The 19,793-nt window shown below is 39.8% G+C and overlaps 1 protein-coding gene across 1 annotated transcript in view; it reads left to right on the top strand.

Moving 5' to 3' along the window:
• RLF (rearranged L-myc fusion) overlaps window positions 1-19,793 on the top strand; it is a 73,553-nt gene that overhangs the window by 4,854 nt on the left and 48,906 nt on the right. Inside the window, exons 3-4 of the mRNA XM_009323567.1 lie at window positions 3,609-3,690; window positions 15,234-15,366. Of these exons, the coding sequence (XP_009321842.1) occupies window positions 3,609-3,690; window positions 15,234-15,366 (215 nt within the window). The remainder of the gene's footprint in view (window positions 1-3,608; window positions 3,691-15,233; window positions 15,367-19,793) is intronic.

Consider the following 19,793-nt stretch of genomic DNA (forward strand, 5'->3'; position numbering starts at 1 on the left):
GTCATCTTTTTAACTCTTAAGAAGCTTAGGGTAAGAAAAGTTTTCTAATACAATCTAAAGACAAATGCAATTCGGAAAGCTTATAAAATCTACTTTTTAAAATTTCTGTCTTAAAATAATAGTGAATGAGGTATAAAGTGATTACAGAATAATTGTATGCAAATAATGTGTTGGGTTTTGCCTAGAGTTACTCCTTTGAAAATAAAGAAATTTAAATCTAGGAGACCTTCTCCTAAAAGGTATTTTGAAGTTGAGTGTTTGAGATGAATGATTTTTTTTAATAATGGAAGCATTCAAGCACAGTTTATTTGCAAAACTGTGATTAAAGTTTGGAATTGAGTTTTGCGTAGGTAGGTATTGTGGTGGTACTGGTAGAGTGAGGTAGAAAGGCTTGACTTCGTGAAGTGATCCTGGTATTTTGATTTGTGGTCTTAGCCATGATACCTAAATTCTGTTTAGTTGCATTGCAAAAAAGAAGGAAGCGGGCTTTCAGGGATAGAGGTGCATTTTGAAGTACTGTATAGTAAGGACCAAAAGGAAGACTTAAGCTAAAAGGCCATTCCTCCCCCGTGCCAGTAGGGAAGGCTGGCTAGTCTTTATGCAGCTGTGTGTTTGAGTCAATTCTTGTAACAAAAACTTAGGCAATTGTCTTAGAAGTCTAATTATTTTTCTGCCAAGGAAATTCTAATTGGAATATCCTGGATATTACTTTTGAAGTTGTGCTGTAAGTTGTTTTACCTGGTGGCTATACACCCAGAGCTCCAGATTTCTCATGGAATGATTTCCAAACTAAAGTGCTTGGTGTTGGGATCCTGAGGAAGACTTAAGGACTCACAAGAAAAGAATTTTCAGTTCTTGGTTCAGCTCAGTCCTGTGCTACTACAAAAGACGATAACACTTGAGGCATAAATTCAGCCCTCTCGTCTTCATAGACTGTCATATTACTCTGTATACACAGTGCTTTGAAAATCTAATTTCAGATTTTTTTCACTGTCCAAGTAGCACCTTAAGGGTTAAGTACAGAAAAATGATTTGTAAAACCTTGCTTTGCGATTTTGTTTAAACCTGATATTTTATATAGCCAATATCATACATATGAAAAAGTAATATTCTAGAAACAGTATTTCCAGGAATTCAGGGTGGAATTAGATAGGATTGGTTGACTTTGTTTAAGTCTGAAAATGAGGTGTGCATCAAAAGCACATTGACCATGAAGTTTGCAAATGTTTTATTTGATGAAAAGAGTCTTTGTATGATATGCATGAAAAATGGACACACACCTAGTGGTTTCTTTGGTTGTTTTTTTTCTTCTTATGTTAAAATAGAGTTCAGCTGCTGTGAGACTTTGTAAAGTTGTTGATGGTCTAGTAGCAACCACCTGGGTCTAGACATCTGGACTGGTGTATTAACTTGTATTGCCAAGCTTGAGTACAAGGGGAAAATAAGTCCTGATTGTTTTATAATATTGAGACCTGTGACAGCTGGAATATCTGCTGATCCTGTTGTCCACTTATTCATGGGCATAGTAATGATTGAGATTCTAGTGCCTGATGATGTGAATAATTACTAAATGACAGTGATGAAGGCTATAATATTTTCTGCCTGTCTAATAGAAGTTTGGAGCTTTTGCAGGTCTAAACCTCTATTTAAAGGAACGGGATTGGGCAGTGAAGGCAAACTTCTGAAATGTGAAAAGGATGGCCAGATGATAATTCAGTATTTGTCCATTTGATCTTGTTTATGTATATGACTGCTGAATCTGGCTAAAAACTGATTAGGCACAGCATTTTGCAGGTAACTGTTCAATGTATTTATCAAAAGTCAGGAGGAATGGGGAAAGGAAAGTCATTCTTTTTGGGTACTAAGTAGTTTTGAAACTCATGTTTGCTTTATGGTCATCTCTTCCTTTTCCCCTTCCCCAAGCTCAGCTCTTCTATGTATGGTAAGACTGAATGTGTTGTCCTGTCATTCTTCTATTTAATATTTGAGAGTGGAAGTTTTGAATAAAAAATAGCATGAGTTGGAGCTCTCTAACAATGTAGGTGTAGCTTATAGCAATTATTCAGTGCATTTATTATATGTGGAGTCTTAGACAGGTTTTCTTTCCTTATATTGTCATCATTTATGAGAACACTTTTGCTGTGTGTAAATCTTGTGAATCTCTAGACAGTATCATAGTTAACACATTTAGTTTGATTAGGTCAAATTGTTCTGTGCAGCAGTTGGGGTTTAGATAATCCATATGTCCCATACGAGGTTAAATAGCCCCTATTTGAGAATAATATAGGCAGTAGTCCTGCCATTGCTTTGTCTCCTAGAAAACAGCGATTCTTGTTCTCGAAGACTTTTCCCTGAAATGAGATCGATGTGCTAAACACAAACAGTTGTTTCCTTTTTGTTTCTGAAAAGGGATAGCACTGACCTGATGGTCTAAATGAGGGAATGTCAAGTAGGTCTTGCTTCCCCTCTGCTTCTGTTCTTGGAATCTGAATTTATGTATGGAATATATAAGTCTCAAATTTGCTGGATATTTCTGAGATGTTAAAACTTTCTGAACACTTCCCACTTTCCTGAATTTTCATTTGGAAAACCTGGTACACAGAAAAAGTTCACATGTCACTGTGGTGGGGCTGACTCATACTAACATTAATCGTTGACACAGTTGAAAATGGGATGTAACGAACTTTCCTGGGTATAAAATCAAGACTGGGTGACTAGTGTCCTATTTTTAAGCAGGAACTTGGCTCTAATGAAGAAATAAGGGGATGTTCTCTACCTGTGTTGGGTAGATAACTGAGCTACACAAATACAGCAGCTCCCTGAATTAATGAACTGAGAATTTGACAATCTGATCTGTTTAACTCTGACTTTAATCTGAACATCTTTGATATGCATATCAATATGCATGGGGTTTTTTGGTTTGGTAAGCTCTTGAGCTTGTTGCAGTGTGCACTGTAGGTATTTTAATGCTTCCCCCCCCACCCACCTCCATGCTATCAAAGACTCATAAGGTGTTTCTAGGAATCTTTTCTGTGGGTCCGTTTCTGTGCTGATGCACCTCTTGACATAGCTTGTTAGTCTGTTGCTTTTAGGATATTGTTAGGGATCTGCTCTCTAGGTCCATTTCTGTGCTGATGCATGTGTTGTCTTCTGTCAAGCTGTTCTTTAGTTTTATTTTCTTATATCTGTCAGCACTGAAACTTTAAGTTAGGTAAAGCTCACTTTCATTCTTACTCTAGGCAAAGAGACCATGCTGGGGTCAAATGAGTTTTATTCAGAATGGATATTAGGATTCCTTTGTGAGAGGAAAGAGTAGAAATTCTGTAATGCAACGTTCCTGAGCCATGTTGAACAGACTAGATTATAAGAGTAGCTGCAATCTTATCCTAGCAAGATTGTGCATAGTAAAAAGACTATTCTTTCCATATGATAACTCATGCCTGATTCTGGGGCTGTTTCTGGCCACTAACTGATTTGTGCAGTCAAACATGTTCCAATATTACTGTCATTTCGTGTCTGAATGCTAAGTAATATGTGCCACAAATGTTATTTAATGTAACGACAGGACATGTTCAGGTAGTTTGCTTACTTGCCTCTTACTTTTCCAGGAGTTGTTTTGAGCTACTGCTTTCAATTCCTGAAAGTGAATTGCCGCATGAGGTGTGGTTAGGATTCCATCAGTCCATACAGGTAAGTGTTCTGAATTTCTTTTTTCCTATTTACTTTGTTTAAAAAAAAAAAAAAAAGGCTGCTGTTGTGCTCCTCTTCTTCTACTCTTACCCTACATTCCACCTGTCCTGCATTGCTGTTATCCAGGCAGCAATTTCTGAGCAGCAAAAGACTAACTGCAACAACGGTATTGGCAACCTTACGCCCAACAGCAGATTCACAACTACACAATCAATGGCAACGGCAGCAAGAGAACCATAGCAAATCTTGATCTGTCTAATGGTTTGTGTGAAAGACTGAGTTAGATGGAGTGATGTAACAGCTCTGAATTATTACTTTGAAGATGACTAAAAAAAGCTTTTATGGAGATCTGAGTGGCAAGTTAGTGTCTATACCTGATTTGAGAGGGATGAAAATAGTAGGACAAGTCTTCAGTCCAGGTGGTTGCTAGAAGTGTTTCTTCTGAGGTCGTGCTGAAACAAACTCATAATACTACTATTCACACACTCAAATGAAGATGGCTACTGTAGACTGTGTAGGAGGAAGAGATGTTTTCAAGGTTTTAGTCTGGAGGTAGTATCTAGCTGTCTGCAAGGACTTTTGTTTCTCATGGAGCTGAAAGACAGGAGTGGTAGTCTTGCTGTGTTTATACTAATGCCCTTCCAGGACCAGGGACCGATCTGTTGCTGCTATTGCCTGTTCTGGCTTTAGCTGTGACTAATGAAGTTGGAAGCTAATATCAGTTATAAGTTACTGAAGTGAAGACTTTGGCAGGAAGTAGTTGGAAGGAAGTGAACTTAGACCTTGCAGCTATCCTTGTGCAGACCTTGCACAAGACCTTATACCCCTATGACTGGGGATTTCCTCAGTCCCTGAGGCTGGGCTGCTGCTGCTGAAGATGCAGGTGTAGATGTTTTGAAGGAGCTTCTACTTTTGTTTCACCTGCAGTCAGGGAAATTGCAGGTGCGGAAACTCTTCATGTGAAGATGAATAAACCTGGCACTTTTAAACTGAGAGAAACAGATTAGTAGAGCTTTGTAGTCCTGCTAGTAGTGGAAGGGACAGAGGTGGTCTGTGACTGGTGACTTCAGGTGTGGACAGACCTCCTTTTCCTGAAATACCATGGAATACTTAACTATCATGGCAACCCTAAAAACATTTGGTTGTGGCATGTACTTGGTAGTAGAAAGGAGTGTAGTAGGTACAGTTTAAATCCTGTGGTCTTAGTGGTGTCAAAGATTTGTCCTTTATTTTGAATGCTGGTGTGTAAGTCCTGTGACTCCCTTAGTGACTATGGCTAGTGCACACTGCAGCACTCCAGAACCAAGTTTGAAGGTATATCAGTTTATTTTGACAATACCCAGCTATGCCAGCTGTTACACATAGTCTGTAGCTGTTAGCCATGGTGTTACAGAGGCTAGGTCTGTGCTCCCAACCCATTCATTTGTGGGGATGTCACAAATAAGGGTGGTCAGCCACAGGTTCATCTTTTGTGTTAGGGCTGATGGAAGAAGTTGAAACTTACCGTTCCCAAGGTAGCTCTTAAATTCAATAATCCAGTTGTCATTGGATCTTTATCCAAGGAGTGAATCATAGAATACCAGGTTGGAAAGGACCTCAAGGATCATCTGGTCCAATCTTTCTTGGCAAAAGCCATCTTGACAAGATGGCCCAGCACTCTGTCCAGCCGAATCTTCAAAGTGTCCAATGTTAGGGAATCCACCACTTCTCTGGGGAGATTATTCCAATGGCTGATTGTTCTCATTGTGAAAAATTTTCCTCTTGTGTCCAATCAGAATCTCCCCAGGAGTGACTTGTATCCATTACCCCTTGTCTTTTCCCTGTGACTCCTTGTAAAAAGGGAGTCTCCATCTTCTTTGTAGCCACCTGTTAAATACTGGAACACGGTGTAAGGTGTCCCCTAAGCCTTATAAGCTTATCATACACTAAAAGGCATATATAAGTTTAACTGAGATGGCCTAGACCTGAAACAAGATGTTCTCTCATATTCAGAGTATGGGAGGGCATGTACAGGCTTTTTCCCATTATAGCAGAAGTATAAAGCAGCTCTAAGAATTACTAGCTTTTAACTGGAGGGATCTGCAAGGAGAATTCTTGTTACTGAGGAGAATCATTTCCATGATGTAACAAGCATGTGCGTTTCTAGGTTTCTGAAGTAAGTGATTGAGCTTTGATACTTCTGTCAATAGAGAGCAAGTTTTTAGTCAGATGACGTGACTTTATTCAGGCTGAATATGTTGGAAGGAAACTATTAGATTCCAGGGGTAGAAGGGTGACACAAGCCCAGATCTCTCATGTCAACTTCCAGAACTAAGGGAAAATTCAAGATGTGCTGCTGTCAGATGTAGTAATATACTTTGCTGACTTCTTGAAACTGTGGCTTCCAAGTTTAGCGCTCATCTAATGCTTCCCATAGTTCAGATAGTAGAAGATTTGGGCAAAGCTTATTAAACACGGTAGTACTCTGACACCTTGCTGAAGAGGGTTGTGGTCTTTTACAAACAGGTGCTTCTAATGAGATTGTGAAGTAGCAGTCTTGCAGAAATATGAGAATGAGAACATTTGTACCCTGCTGCGGAATACAGTAGGAACCCACTCTTCATCAGAAAAGAAGAGGGTAACAGAGAAGGAGTATGCAGTCATACGGACGGCGATATAGACCTTGAGACAGGAATCACTCATAGGCTCTCACGTGAGGAATTGTAGGTTTAAAGCCTGTGACCATGTTAATGTGCTGCTCTCCAGGCAAATCCAGTAGCAAAGCACCGCAAAATTATATATTAGCACATGCCCCAGATTGACAGATGCGAATGTGCTTATTCCTTTCCTAACAAAAGGGGCGAGTGTGGCTGATGAGGAGCAGAACTCAAAATGTAACTGGTGTTTGCAGCAAATGTGGGACAGAGGTATTTCTTTCAGATCTGCCTGCAGTAATTGCTGCTCTGTAACAATCTGCACAGGTTAGTGAGAGTCAGTGAAACTTCAAATAAATTTTCATCCCAGGAGTGAAAACGGTAAGGGCTTGCATTTCAAAGCAGCAAGGTGTAGGGACTGTTCTAAAGCTGAAAATGGAGTGTCATTGATGTCCAGCTTATATACAAAATGCTATCAAAAGCTTTATTTGGTGTCTGAACCCGTTTGTTCTTTCATCCTAAATAACAGTAGTTATGCCCTGCAGCCCCCCATGCGTCCAGTTTTCCTTATCTCTAAGCAAGACCAGAGGCAGCCTGTGCGAAATGAAAACAAGATGTGAGAGTGTATGGCAGGAGTTTCAGCATGGATTTTATACAGTGGCAGCAGGCAAAGGGATGCGGACACGGGTGGGGAAATGCTGTAAAATACAAGTGACAGGATTGGGGCAGAATTACAACAGGGCCCTTGATACAGGTAAACCCAATTAATCTGGGGGAGGAACTCAGTGGGGAGGTACTGTGGGGATGGGTGTAATCTGGCCAGTTGAGGAAGGTAAAACAGTGCATTCAAAGATGGCTTTAGTGGGAGTAGAGATGTATTGTCATGGGAATTGAATATGGATTGCGGAACAGGGTTCCCTTCAAGCCTTACAAAGAGCATGAATGCTTTCTTTAGAAAAGTTGTGTATTGAGGGTGAGCATAAAACCAGAACTTCTGTGACACTGTAGTAGTTGCCGATTGCTTTAAATTGCCAGGACTGAAAAATCCTGGTATCTTCAGTAAACTGTTCCAAGGATTGTATTTTCTCTTCAACTTTGTCCATAGGCTCTTATTATGTTATCCTTTCCTGACTTCATCTAGAATGAAATGCTTTGTGTCCTTCTCCTCAGGACCTGTTTATGGTGTTGTCCTAACTTAATGAGATCTACATACTTACATTTTGCATTAGATTTCTTTGAAGACTTTTGAAGTATTCATAGTAGATTTTCATTTCATTAAATTAAATATTCATTCATTCATTAAATATTTCCATTAATATTAGCCTTATATTCTTCAGTAGGTCCAATAATGAAAGGTTCAGCTAAACATGTAGAATAGAAGTGGAGTGTATTGTCAGTAGTTAGTTACTTATGCTACATACGCTGGTGAATTTCATATTTGGTATTTCAGTATTGAGAGCCTGAATGTCACACACAGTGCTGACTCATCAAATCAGTTGACTCGTGTAACAGGCCCCTTCTTTCTCACCTTCTAAGGTTCTTCTTTCAGCTCTTAATACAAAGGTGCTGAAATGTGAATGATCCTCATAACTGAACTGGGCTCTGCTAGCTCTGTACTGTGTCCTGAAGCCCTCGGGTTAGGGAAGAGTTGCTGTTGGGAAAACATTGTTTACACTGGGTGTCTGGATCGCGGAATATCATAATCTGAGGGATAGCAGTCTTTTCAGTAGTAGTACCTTACCCTTGTCCGAGTTGTATGATGATTATTTTTTTTTTTGTCAGCTACGTTGTTTTTGTGGTGGCAGCAGATAAGTGGTCTATTCTGTCTTTCTCTGAGGCAGTGGCTTCTAGCTCCTCAGAACATGCAACTCAGTAGCAGAGGGATTTGGGATAAGTATCACAAAGAGGCAATGAATCTCAGCTAGCATAGTGTGCCATTACAAATTCTGCTTGTATGGTCTTTGGCACTTGTTGGTTGGCGAGTGCTTGCTGGGGCCAGGATGGGTATAAGCCTGTCCTGTCAACAGAGAGGGTGAGTTCATACAACCAGGAGTTGGTGTTTCCCTTTCTTTGCCTTGCAGAACTGTGCAGAGCTGAAAATCCTGTTTGTAGTTCAATCTTCTTCACTGATAAATATCTTGGAGTTGCTGGAACAGATATTTGGGTGACACCGCTATATGTAATATGTGCTGAGGGCTCTCCGTGGCTTCCTAAAGCTATGTTTCTTGCAGTACTGCAGTACATTTAAGTATAGTAAAGCACTGGTAACTTAAGAGGTGATTCTTTGTCTCATGTTTATCAAACTATTTTTCAATAGTAAGAGCTGGGAATGTCTGAGTTATATGCCTTTATTCAAATGATTCAATTCTGCCATTTCTGCCAGGAAATGGTAGAAATTCTCAAGAATTTTAGTAAAATTGTTACATTTTTATTGATTATTAATGCTTTGTTGAAGCTCTTTGTGAAGAATCTGAACGTAGAAACGATACCCTCAAAGGAAATGTAGGCTGATTACCAAAGGTCTTCTGATAATGAGAACTCTTCTGATTCGGCTGTTTTTCTTCAAAAAAACATGCTGTTTAAAAGATGTCATGTCCTTTCTCCTCTTACATAACTGTGAGGAACCTGGCACTTCTTGCCTTTATTTGATACAAACTGATTGGAAGGGCTTTGCTGGTCAGTTCCACCTCTTTCCAAGGCATAACACATGTGCTGAATGCCTTCACAGAGCGCTGTAGCTCAGTAAAGCTCATTGAGTTCAGTCTTCCAGGTGAAATTTGAAGTCGTAGGCTGTTAAATGCTGATGGTTTTTTTGAACTTAGTCTTTGAACTGATCTACGCTTGAGACTGATACAGGTTAAAGCTGTAATGTTAGTATATGGGAGGGGAATGGACAGTGGATGCTCTGGCAATCTATTGCATTGAAAAGACTTAATGCATGGTGCCGTACGGTTGAGAGAGGTGAAAAGTAGAGATTGGCAAAATGGGCTTGTATTTATTTTGTGGTAAGATACAGTATCCCTTCTTACCTGCACACCCGTAATTGTTTTCTTAATCACCCAAGTCTGAGGATAAAATGATAAACATAGACTTCCTATGTGATCATAACTGCCACTTAGGGAAACTCTGGACTGTGGTTGCAAACTTCATAGGTATAAATTTAGATCAGTTTGTTGTTTTCCACTGACATTTTTAAAGCTGTCCTGAGGCTATAACTTGAGCATCTTTTGGCAGCAGCACTGACTTAAGCATTAAGTCTGTCATTCACCTGCCTGATTCTACTGGCATGCCATGTAGCTGTGTGTAAAGTAGGGAATTGATCATGCTTTAGTTTTTAAAAACAAAACAAACCTCACTCCTTCCCTGAGGCTCTTTCTGCTGAATTTGGTTTCCTGATCCAGCTTGCACAGGAAGGAAAGACTTGAGAGGAGGAACAGCTGTGTGAGTGTAAGGATTGCTTAAGTGATGTTTTCAAATGCTTAAATACAGCCTGAAACCTTTGTGTGTTGTAGCTCATGTATTAGTCTCAATGCTGTTAGTTAAGAGCAGTTTCAGCTCCGGTTAAGAACGTATAAAGTCACTTGCATCTTCAGAGTGCAGCTGTGACACTCAAAAAACATTTATTTCTTTTTCCTTTGACCTTGTGAGTAACATTTCAGGCTCAAGGCCAGAAATCAATCATTGTAAGCATCATACTTGGCTATCTTTCATCTGCAAATTACCACCAACTCTTCCACTGATCTCAACAATTTTGAGGTGGTCTCACGGATAGCTCACTTGCTAGTTCTACTTTCTTTATAATAATTTTTTAAAATAGCTTAGTCTTTAATGATTGATTTTAGTTAGCAAGTATGCTAGGAGCTAAGAGTAGGAACACAGTTACAGCACTTATCTAAAAACAAAATCAACATTGGGGCAATATTTACAGAAAGTCTTAGGTACTGCTAAGGAAAATGAGATGGTTAAAGTTACCAAAACTGCTCGACTGTTGCATTCAGCTATGAGGCTTTTAACTTTGCTCCTTGGAAGGTGGAAGTCTGCACTATAGTTCTGTGTTTGGAAAGAACTCCTAATATGTCCTAACTTCTGATGTTAGTTTGCTTTTGTTCTTGCAGTCGGAGAAGAACTAGTACAGGGCAGAAGCACTGACTCCCACTAAGTGTGCTTTCAGTATGTCTAGTAAATGCATTGAATATGCAGCCCTTGGAAGGTGTCTGTTGTGGAAGAGTCATGAGGTAGCTGGAGCTGGAAGGTAGCTCAAGTTATCTGATCCACCTCTTCACTCAGAGTAAGGGCTATCTTGAATCAGGTTGCTTAGGGTCCTGCCCCGCAAAGTTTTAAGTGTCTCTAAGAATGGAGATTGCACACAATTTGGGTAGTCCTTTCAAAGTGAGGGTATTTAAACATTGATACACTTCCCACACACACACTTTACAGAATTTCCCTTTATGTGACTTGTCTATTGACTCACTCACTAGACAGAAGGAAGAGTCCAGCTCCAACTACCTACTGGGGAGTATAGCGAAGATATAAGACACCTCCAAAATTACCCTCTTCACTTTCTCTTCCTAAGATTGCATAGGCCCTCTGGTGGCCTTTGCTGGACTTGCTCCACTATGGTAAATGAGTTGTACAGGACAGCCACAGACTGAGTGTTTTACTCCAGCGGAGTCTCAAAAGTACCAAACAGAGGGTAATAAACACTTCACCAGCCTCCTGGTTATGCTCTGTTTGAAACTGTTCAGCATAGTTTGCCTTGTTCGCAGTAAGGGCTCGCTGCTGACCTACACTTAAATTACAGACCCTAGAGGCCTGTTGTGCCAAACTGGAACCTAGCCAGCTGGTCCCCAGCTTCTACTGATACTTGCGGTTGTGCCAGGTGCAGCACTTTGCGTTTGCCTGTGTTGAACTTCAATGAGTCCCTGTCAGCGATGTTCTGCATCCTGTTGAATGTCTTTCTGAATGGCAGCCCTGCCCTCCAGTGTCAGCTGCTCTCCAAGTTCTGTATGAGCTGTGGTCTGGCAGAGAACGTGCTTTGTCCCATTATTCAGACTACTAATAAAGATATTAAAAGTATCAGCTCAGTGTTGACCCCTGAGAAGTGCTACTAGGAGACAGCTGCCAGCTGGGTTTTGTACAGTTGGTCATGAGCCTTCCGAGCCTGGCAGTTGAGATGATTTTTCTACCTGCGTTATTGTCGACTTTTCCATATTTTAACAATTTGGCTTTAAAGATACTATGGGAGACTGTCAGAAGCCTTGCTAAGTCTGACTACTGTAATGTCATCTGTAGCCTGTTATCACAGAAGGTAGGTTGATAAAATGTGACTTGTACTTGGCAAATCCTGGCTGTTCTCAGTCACATTTTTTTTTCTTCAGGTGCCTGGGTATGGTTTCCGGGAGAATTTGCCCCATAGTCTTTCTGGGGACAGGTTATGCTGACTGGCCTGTAGTTCCCCAGGGTCTCCTCACCTTGGTCTTGAAAATGGGCATGGAGGTTTCTTCCAGTCACCAGGAACCTTCCCCCAGTGCCTGTAACCTTTCAGAGCTAGTCTTGCAGTGACATCCATGATCTCCATCAACACCCTTGGCTTCTGTTTGGTACCATGAATGCTAACATGATTGTCTTAACATCTCATCTGTTGTGCAGCTTCATGCCCCTTCCCCACTCTCAACTCTGCCACTAGTCATAGGCACCCAGAAGGCCAGAGCGCAGACCTTAGCGGTAAAACTTGAGGCAAAGTTATTGAGTACCTTAGCCTCTTCAGTGTCCTCTGTTACTTGATGCCCTGTCCTACTGAGCTGTTCTCACACTTCCCTTGACCTTCCTTTTGCTTTTAGTCTTATATCTTCCTCAGCAAAGTGAAGAAAACCAGATGGATGCTGATGTCCTTCAGCTTGGCCCCCAGAGCCTTGTATTTATTCTGGATGTGCAGTGTGATTGGTGTCCAGGTGTATGAGCAGCAAGTGGTGATAGTCCGAGTACAAGCCTTGGCAGCTTCTCTGCAATATCCCAGATCCAAATCCCTGTCAAGCACCAAACCCTGTGAGACATGAAGTCTGATTAGCAGCTGAAGGTGGCGAATGCTTAGATAGGATTTTAACAATGACAACTGATAACTTGCTTTGTTTCCTTCCTCCTATCTCGCCTATTACATTAAAGACTGGTTATAGCTGGAAATCCTGTTTATTTAAAGGTTAGTCAGGACATCGTGTTACTTTAACGTCATGACTAGTGTAGGAAGATTAGCTTAGCTATGGAGTATAGTAATACTAGTTTCTGGAATTGGGAATACATTTTGTGCTATCTTATCAGCTTACACGGAAACATACAAAATATGCTTTACTTTTCCCTGACTTCCCTGTGCTTCTTGTGACAACAAGATCTCTTACAGATACTTAACACCTGCATTGCAGAACACTACCCAGTGTTCTTGCTCATCCTCTTAAAACTTCACAATTCATTGTGTGCTAGATGAGCAAGCAGGAAGGTGGTTGCTATAATGAGCTTTGTAGGTGTGTATGTATCTTTATGTGGTCCCCTTTTGATTGTTGGAATCTTCAGTTGTACTTGCTGGGTATGATTTTCTTCTAAACTTGCCTGTCTTCTCAGTTTAGTGAAAGAATGCCCCAAAGTCATCCGGATGCATAGACTCCTTGAAAAGCCCCATATGCTTAGTTTCATTTTTGAGACTGACAGACTATCCAGAGGATGAAGGGATCTGTGTAAACTTGCCACTGGACACAGAGTTCAGTGGTGAAGTAATAATTGAGTTTATTCCATATAGTACGCAAGTATGCTATGGTATACTTGGAGTAGATACACCTAATCCAGGGAGTGAGGAGGGAAGAACCCTGTGTTAGCTATACTTCACTTTAATTCGGGATTTACTAAGTAGCATGTCTGGTTTCATAGTTATTCGAGAGGAATCCTTTAAGAATCTTTTGAGACTATTACTTGTGACAGCTATGGATCAATGTAAATGAAACCTTCACTGCAAGAATGTAACTTTCCCCTAGTGAATCTTTTGCTGGGAAAAAAGCTTCACTCCTTAGTGGGTAGATGCTTCACCCAAGAGTTAAATCCAAGTTCTCCTGTGCAGACATATATGGAGTGCAGTTTGCTGCAGTATTAGAAAGGAAATAGATAGTGCTATCAAAACATCGAAGTTGGTCTGAAATTAGCATCCGATATTTGACATTGAACATCAATATCTAATTTATTAAAGGGCATCTAATCACTAAATGCAAAGATGCCTTTTACTGTGAATGGTTAATGGGAAAGTCTTGGGCATTTTCATAGCAGATTCACTTGGTTATAGAAGGTAACTCAGGAACTTGAAAAACATGTCTTGTGCGTTGCAATGTGGAATGCAGTTTATTGCTGTCTTTTGACAGCCCAAGATACAAGGCTCTTTGGTTACTCTGGTATTCCCAGTGGTCATAGCATAAGCCCCATTTAATTCTGATAATTCAGAACATGGAATTGATTCCTTTATATATAAAGGATACAACAGAGGCTATTGAAAGCAAACCTAAGGGTAATAATAGTGTTAAAAGTACTGCCAACTTAAAACACAGCTCACTAGAACTAGGGGACATTGTCACGTATCAGACTAATTCTTAAACTTAAGATGTGTTGTGACTGATGTGAGAAGCATTTTTACTGAACATGTAGCCACAAATTGCCTACAGCTAGTTGGCTTCAATTTGTCAGCGTTAGGAAATTCTGCGTGGTGATATTTTAATTTTTTCGGTGCAAGTCACCCTAGATCAGTTTTCCTGCTAGGGACATTAAGTGCTGGAATCTGTTTCCAGTTGGTTTTTCTTCTGTGTTAGACTCTAGACTTCTTTCCATGCGTAACGTCTCTCTTTTTCTTCCCTCCTTCACTCCTCAGATTTCCAGAATTAAGTGGTAGGGCCTTGATCACTCTGAGTATTATGCTATGTATACAGGTTTGGTGGATAAACTTCAGCTGGAGACCTGTTCAGTGTGGAGGGTCTCTGGGTCAGCCTTCACAGCATCAAAACTGTCAGGATTGGAAATTACTGGATCTTAGACTAAATGCACTGGACATCGATTAGTTTCTAACGAAATGGTGTATCTGTATCCAGTAGAAGGACATTTTCATTTTAATAAAGGAAATTATGATCCAGTTTGGTCTGGACTGTGAGTGTTGTACAACAGTCTCTGCTGTGTATATTGTGCTCTGCTTTCTCTTTCTTAAGTTCCCTGAGACTTCTTGCATCTCTAACCACCAGGAAACCTGCATCTTCGTATGACCCCAACCTCACCCTTTTGGCAGATGAGAGTCCTTTCTGAGCCTCTCCCATTGCACTACTTCTTAAGTAGCTTAAGGATGTCCGTCCCCCACCACCACTTTCTTCAGACTAGTGAGCAACGGCTTTAATAATTCTCAGAGAACTGAATTGAGTGGCTCATCTCACTAGTGTTAACACTAAATATAAAATTTTACACTCTCGGCATTTTGTTATTCATTTTGAAAACTATTTGGTCTTCATGCCAGTTTCTTCAATGGCACTAAATGCTTTGATACAAAATCATCCTTTGTCTTTTATACAATAATTTCTGTAATTTTACTTATATGTACACGTGTACATGGAGAAAGATAAAAATTGCAGAAGAGTTACAACTGCAGAATAGGCTTTTTGAGTTAAGCCATTTCAGTTAACTTTCAGTACCTTGAAATTGGGAAGTGTTGCTGTAGGATTAAAGAAATGAAAGGACGTACTGTTAAAATCCCATGCAAACATGTCAAAACAGTAATGACTTGGAAGAATGGTGTGAAATTATTAGAATACAGTCAAATATTAGGACAGATAATGTAAAATTACATTGGTTTAATTTTTAGCAAAGACTTTTAATGAGCTTTTTTTTTACGTTTTGTAGGATTCACATGATGCTTTACTGGAATTTGGGAATAACAACCTCCAAATATTGGTGGATATCACAAGGGAAGGAGTATGGAAAAATCCAGTTCTTCTTAAAATTCTATCAGAGCAACCAGTAGAAACTGAGGAAGGTAAGAATCTGATTTTAGAGATTATATGTGGTTATTAAGAAATTGCTTGGTGCAGTTTTGGTGGGGAACCAGTGATTTGAAGTCAGAAGAGAGTCGTATTTTAAACTGTGTTGTGCAGTAGTATTTGTATGTTGCTAAATGATACTTACAATGAAACTGTCTCACTGGCACTCTGAATAATATGTCCTTGGTAATGCATCTCTGTTTGGGCTATACTATCCATCAGTTTGAATATTTTGAAACTCCGTTTTTAAAAAGAATTACTTCTTTTTCCATCATAAAAAATACAGAAATTCTGCTCCCTGAGGCGGCTTGTTCTTCATAACCCCGTGCTTTTAAATGTTTTCCTGAATGCTTCACAGGGAGGAATTGTGTATATCCACCCCTTTCAGAGGCATAAAAGATGCATGTGGAGGGGCGACATGAGTGTGGATGTTTCCTTTTATTAAGCTCTGGGCTGGGAAGCTCATTGTGTTTAGACTATGGAAATAAGATCTTGAATCAGAAAATGTTGAGAGGTGAGGAAGAGGAGTTTTTAGCATCACTTTATATAATTTTTGAATATCTTCTCTTAAACTCTCTTCTTTTACTTACTGAATTTTTTTCATATCTATTAGTGGTACCGTTAGATACTTGCAGGTATTTCTTTTAATTGTTCTATTAACAGTACACGAGACCACAGTTTACCTCAGTGGTAATCTAAAGTTAAAAATAATATAGAGGCGAAGAAGAGCTTAAAATACTTTCTAAAAATTAAAGGAGCCCAAAAAGGGATTTTAAGTCAAGCTTTCTTCCATAGCAGAATCCTTCTTTCTGGCTTTGGGTAGCCTCTCTTTGAGTTGTGTTGTTAGTACTTTTTAATAAATAAATGAGAAACACGTTAAGGTTATTGATAGGATATGTTGCTTCCCTGTGCTAGAAAGCATTAAAAAAAAGCAGCCAAGGGTGGACTGCAGTCTTTGCTAGCCTTCACTTCAGGTACTCGATAGTATGGCAGAAGCATTTGAACTCCAAACAGCATTTAATCCCACCTCCAACATGTCTTGAAAAGAATTGCATTCCATACTAACTTACTGTCTTGGAGTCTTTCATTTATAGTCTTGTTAGGCCATCCAGTTCCACAGTTGCTGCTCTTAGTGTATTTCTACTCAAAAGGACTTGCATTTCAAGATTGGTCCATATTACTGAAAACCTTCAGCTACTGAAGAATCCTTTACTCGGAGAATGGTATACCAGTGAGGGCTAATGGTTAGCTAGCTTTGCAAACTCCCTTTACCTGTGGCAAGCCAAGAGGTGTTCTGGAGGACTGGTGTGAATTCCAGTAGGAGCGATTTCCTCACATGTATCTGTGTGGACTCAATTATAGATTAATTTTTCTTGCACACTTGACTGGTTTTATCAATGGCTGTATTACTAAATGCTGCTATGCTTCTTTCCTTCTGTGCAGGAGGACCTGGGCATGGTTCAGACTGCCTCTTGACTTCAGCACTAATAGGATGGAACTAGTTTGTTCAGTCCTTTGGCTTTTAATTTGGGTTGAAGTTTCTGCCGACAAACTGATTGACTGACATATCTCTGACCATGTTGAATTGGGCTGAGTGTAGGTTCCCATTTCTGAGGTCACCTGGCAACGTTAAAACTATTGATTTCTTGGTGTTCTTTATTTAGTACATATTTGTCTGTTTAGCTAGATCTGAATACATGCCCAGAAGAGTTGTCCTCACTGGTGTTTCTTTCATGTGATGCAAGCAGAAGCAACAGGACATTCATTGGAGCTCTTCTGGAAATTCTGTAACTGCACAAGTGCATTCTCGTATAGTCTGGAGTAGTCCGCAGGCATGGTTAAACAGTCTGAACATGACTTCGGAATCCCTTGTTAGACCAGTCTGTCAAAGGAAGATTTCTCAAGTAAATCATAAGGTAAAGAGGTAGACCTTTTAAATAAAGGGCAGTTCTAAGAAGCCAAATATCTGCCTAAAATGTTGCTTCTTACCAAGTGTCTTGCTTTTGTGGCAATCTTGGAAACCATGGTTTGGTTTGGTTTTTTGCTTGTTTTCAGGGTATCGAAGAGCAGATAAACTAAGAAAAGCGTCATCCTTGTGGCCTGTTGACATGCAACATAGTGGCTTAGATATATCTAAAAGATCTTTCTACGAGCTTTCCAAGATATCTGAACGTGTCATCTTAGCAGTCAATCAAGATGTTTTAGATATTGGTTGAATGCTTTCAACTGACAATTTAGGGAACAGTAAGTAATAGTAGAGCTCGTGTGGTATCTGTTGACGTGTAGAAAGATAGCGAGAGCACCGCATGAGAGTGCTCTCCTGTTCCTGTTGTTCTCATTTGCAGCAAATACTGTGAAAGTGGTAGATCGAAGTAGTAGCATTATTAGTAATGGAAATGGGAAAATAGCGAGAGGGGGAATGGGGATATTTAATAGCTACAAATACTATAAAGTAATGCTTCAATAGTTAAATAATTCTGTGCACTTACATTACCAAGGATGGAGGATTTTTTTATTTGGTTGGTTTTGTTGGTTTGGGGTTTTTTTTTTGGAGACTAAAAACATGTTGAACAGGTATTGAAGATTTGCAGGTGATTGCAGGAGAGAACATAAAGCTGGGAAAGACAACATAGGGCATAGGATTCAGCCTGCTGTAATTGTTGCCAGCTATTTAATAACACTTCAAAGAAATCAAAATAATGCATATTGTGAGTCACTGAGTCATAAAACTCTAAAATGTTACAGGAAGAGAGAAGTAGATTCAGGGCCTACGTAAAGCTTACTCTTTTCTTAGAAGGCAAGATGAATGTGCCAGATTTGTATACCCTACACTCTGGTGCAAGGCAAAATGAAAACTTAAAGAAATCCTGCCCTTTATGCCAACAAATTATGGTGTGGAAAATCTTTTTGAATCCTAAATTGTGCTGGTGATGTAACTGGTTTATCTTCTTGACATCATCAGACAAATGTAATTCAGTGACTACAGAAGTTATTGCTGAAATACCAACTGATCCATGAAGCTGTATCATACCATGTGATATGATTTGTAAAATCTTGTTGGTTGTGTTTTACTTCCATTTCTTTGTTCAGTCCCTTCTTTTCTCTGTGCCAGGAAGTCAGATGCTGCTGTAATATCGTTTGGATTGCAGAAAGTCTGTCTGGGTAGCTGGAATTACTCTTTTGGCCTTGTGTAGGACCTGGTTGGAGCTGGAATTAAGCAACTATCTCTAGATGTCTACTGGATTAACTTAATCCTTTTTTACCTTCAGAATCATATCAAGTAAATGCTTGTAGCTGTAATAGGAGATCATAAGTCACTGATTAGTTACCAGGTTTGTCTTCCTTCTTTTACTTGTGTCACTTTTTTGATCTGTGTGATGTTCTCTTCTGACTACCAGGCTCCATTTGATAGAAATAGCAGGAATCAAAATGCACTTTCTACAGGTCACAGCAGGTATGATAGTTCTGCTGTTAGGCTTGTTGAGTAAGGGCTGCAGAAAGAGCTCTAGCACAATGGTTTTTCAGTTGTTTTAGTCAAACTGCCATTTTTACCCTTCGGTACAACAAGAGTTTCACAGAGTATCTTCTCAAGTGTTGTAAATGGATGCTGTTTCAGTCATCTAAAACTTAGTTTCTTTGAATAGCTTGCATTTCATGCTTTTTGTTGTGCATGTCTGAAAAGCATTCCTAGTATTTGCTGTTGTGGGGCACTGGTAAGCCAGATGTGAGAGTAGCTCAATGTGCCCAGCTGGAGCTTTGTTTTGTGAACTGGTAGTTCACGTTAATGATCATCAGATGCTTACTTGAATCCGAAGATCCTGAAAATGTGGCGTGTTCTTGTCTCTCTTGATTAGAGTACTTTTTTTTTTAATGCACTGGCCCTGAAAAGGAACTGACTTCAACTGTAAATATGGCGTACCAAATTTGTTCCAGCAAAAGTTTCATAGCAGCTTAGGATCTGTCTGCTGCTTCCATGGCTGTTAATAAATTAAACTGCCATGTGTCTAGGGTGGTTGTTGCTGTTTTGTACTGTCAGCTGGCTCAAGATGGTTGTTTTGGGCATGAATATTTGCTTGAGGAAAGAGCTGCAAAAAAATCATTGCTGCTTATGCCTTTTAGGTGACTAAATGATACGAGCATCCCAAAGTGAACATAATAAATGCTGTTCAGCAGTCTTGACCTCCAACGTTCTTCTATGCCTAAGGAAGCTAGCCTTAATACTCTTATTTCAAAGGGGTTTTTTTAGCTTAACAAATAGTATCATTTAGGAAGAACAAAGAGGTTAAGGTGAGCTTGTTGCTGTGTGCAGCAGATGAATACCAACATCTTGGTATGTCTCTATTGACATGAGTTGATTTGTAGGTGTTGTGGTTTAACCTCATTTTGGCAACTGAGTACCACACAGCTTCTTGGTCACTCCTCC

This window comes from Pygoscelis adeliae, unplaced genomic scaffold (genome assembly GCF_000699105.1).
Source record: "Pygoscelis adeliae isolate BGI_AS28 unplaced genomic scaffold, ASM69910v1 Scaffold355, whole genome shotgun sequence".
Lineage (NCBI taxonomy): Eukaryota > Metazoa > Chordata > Aves > Sphenisciformes > Spheniscidae > Pygoscelis > Pygoscelis adeliae.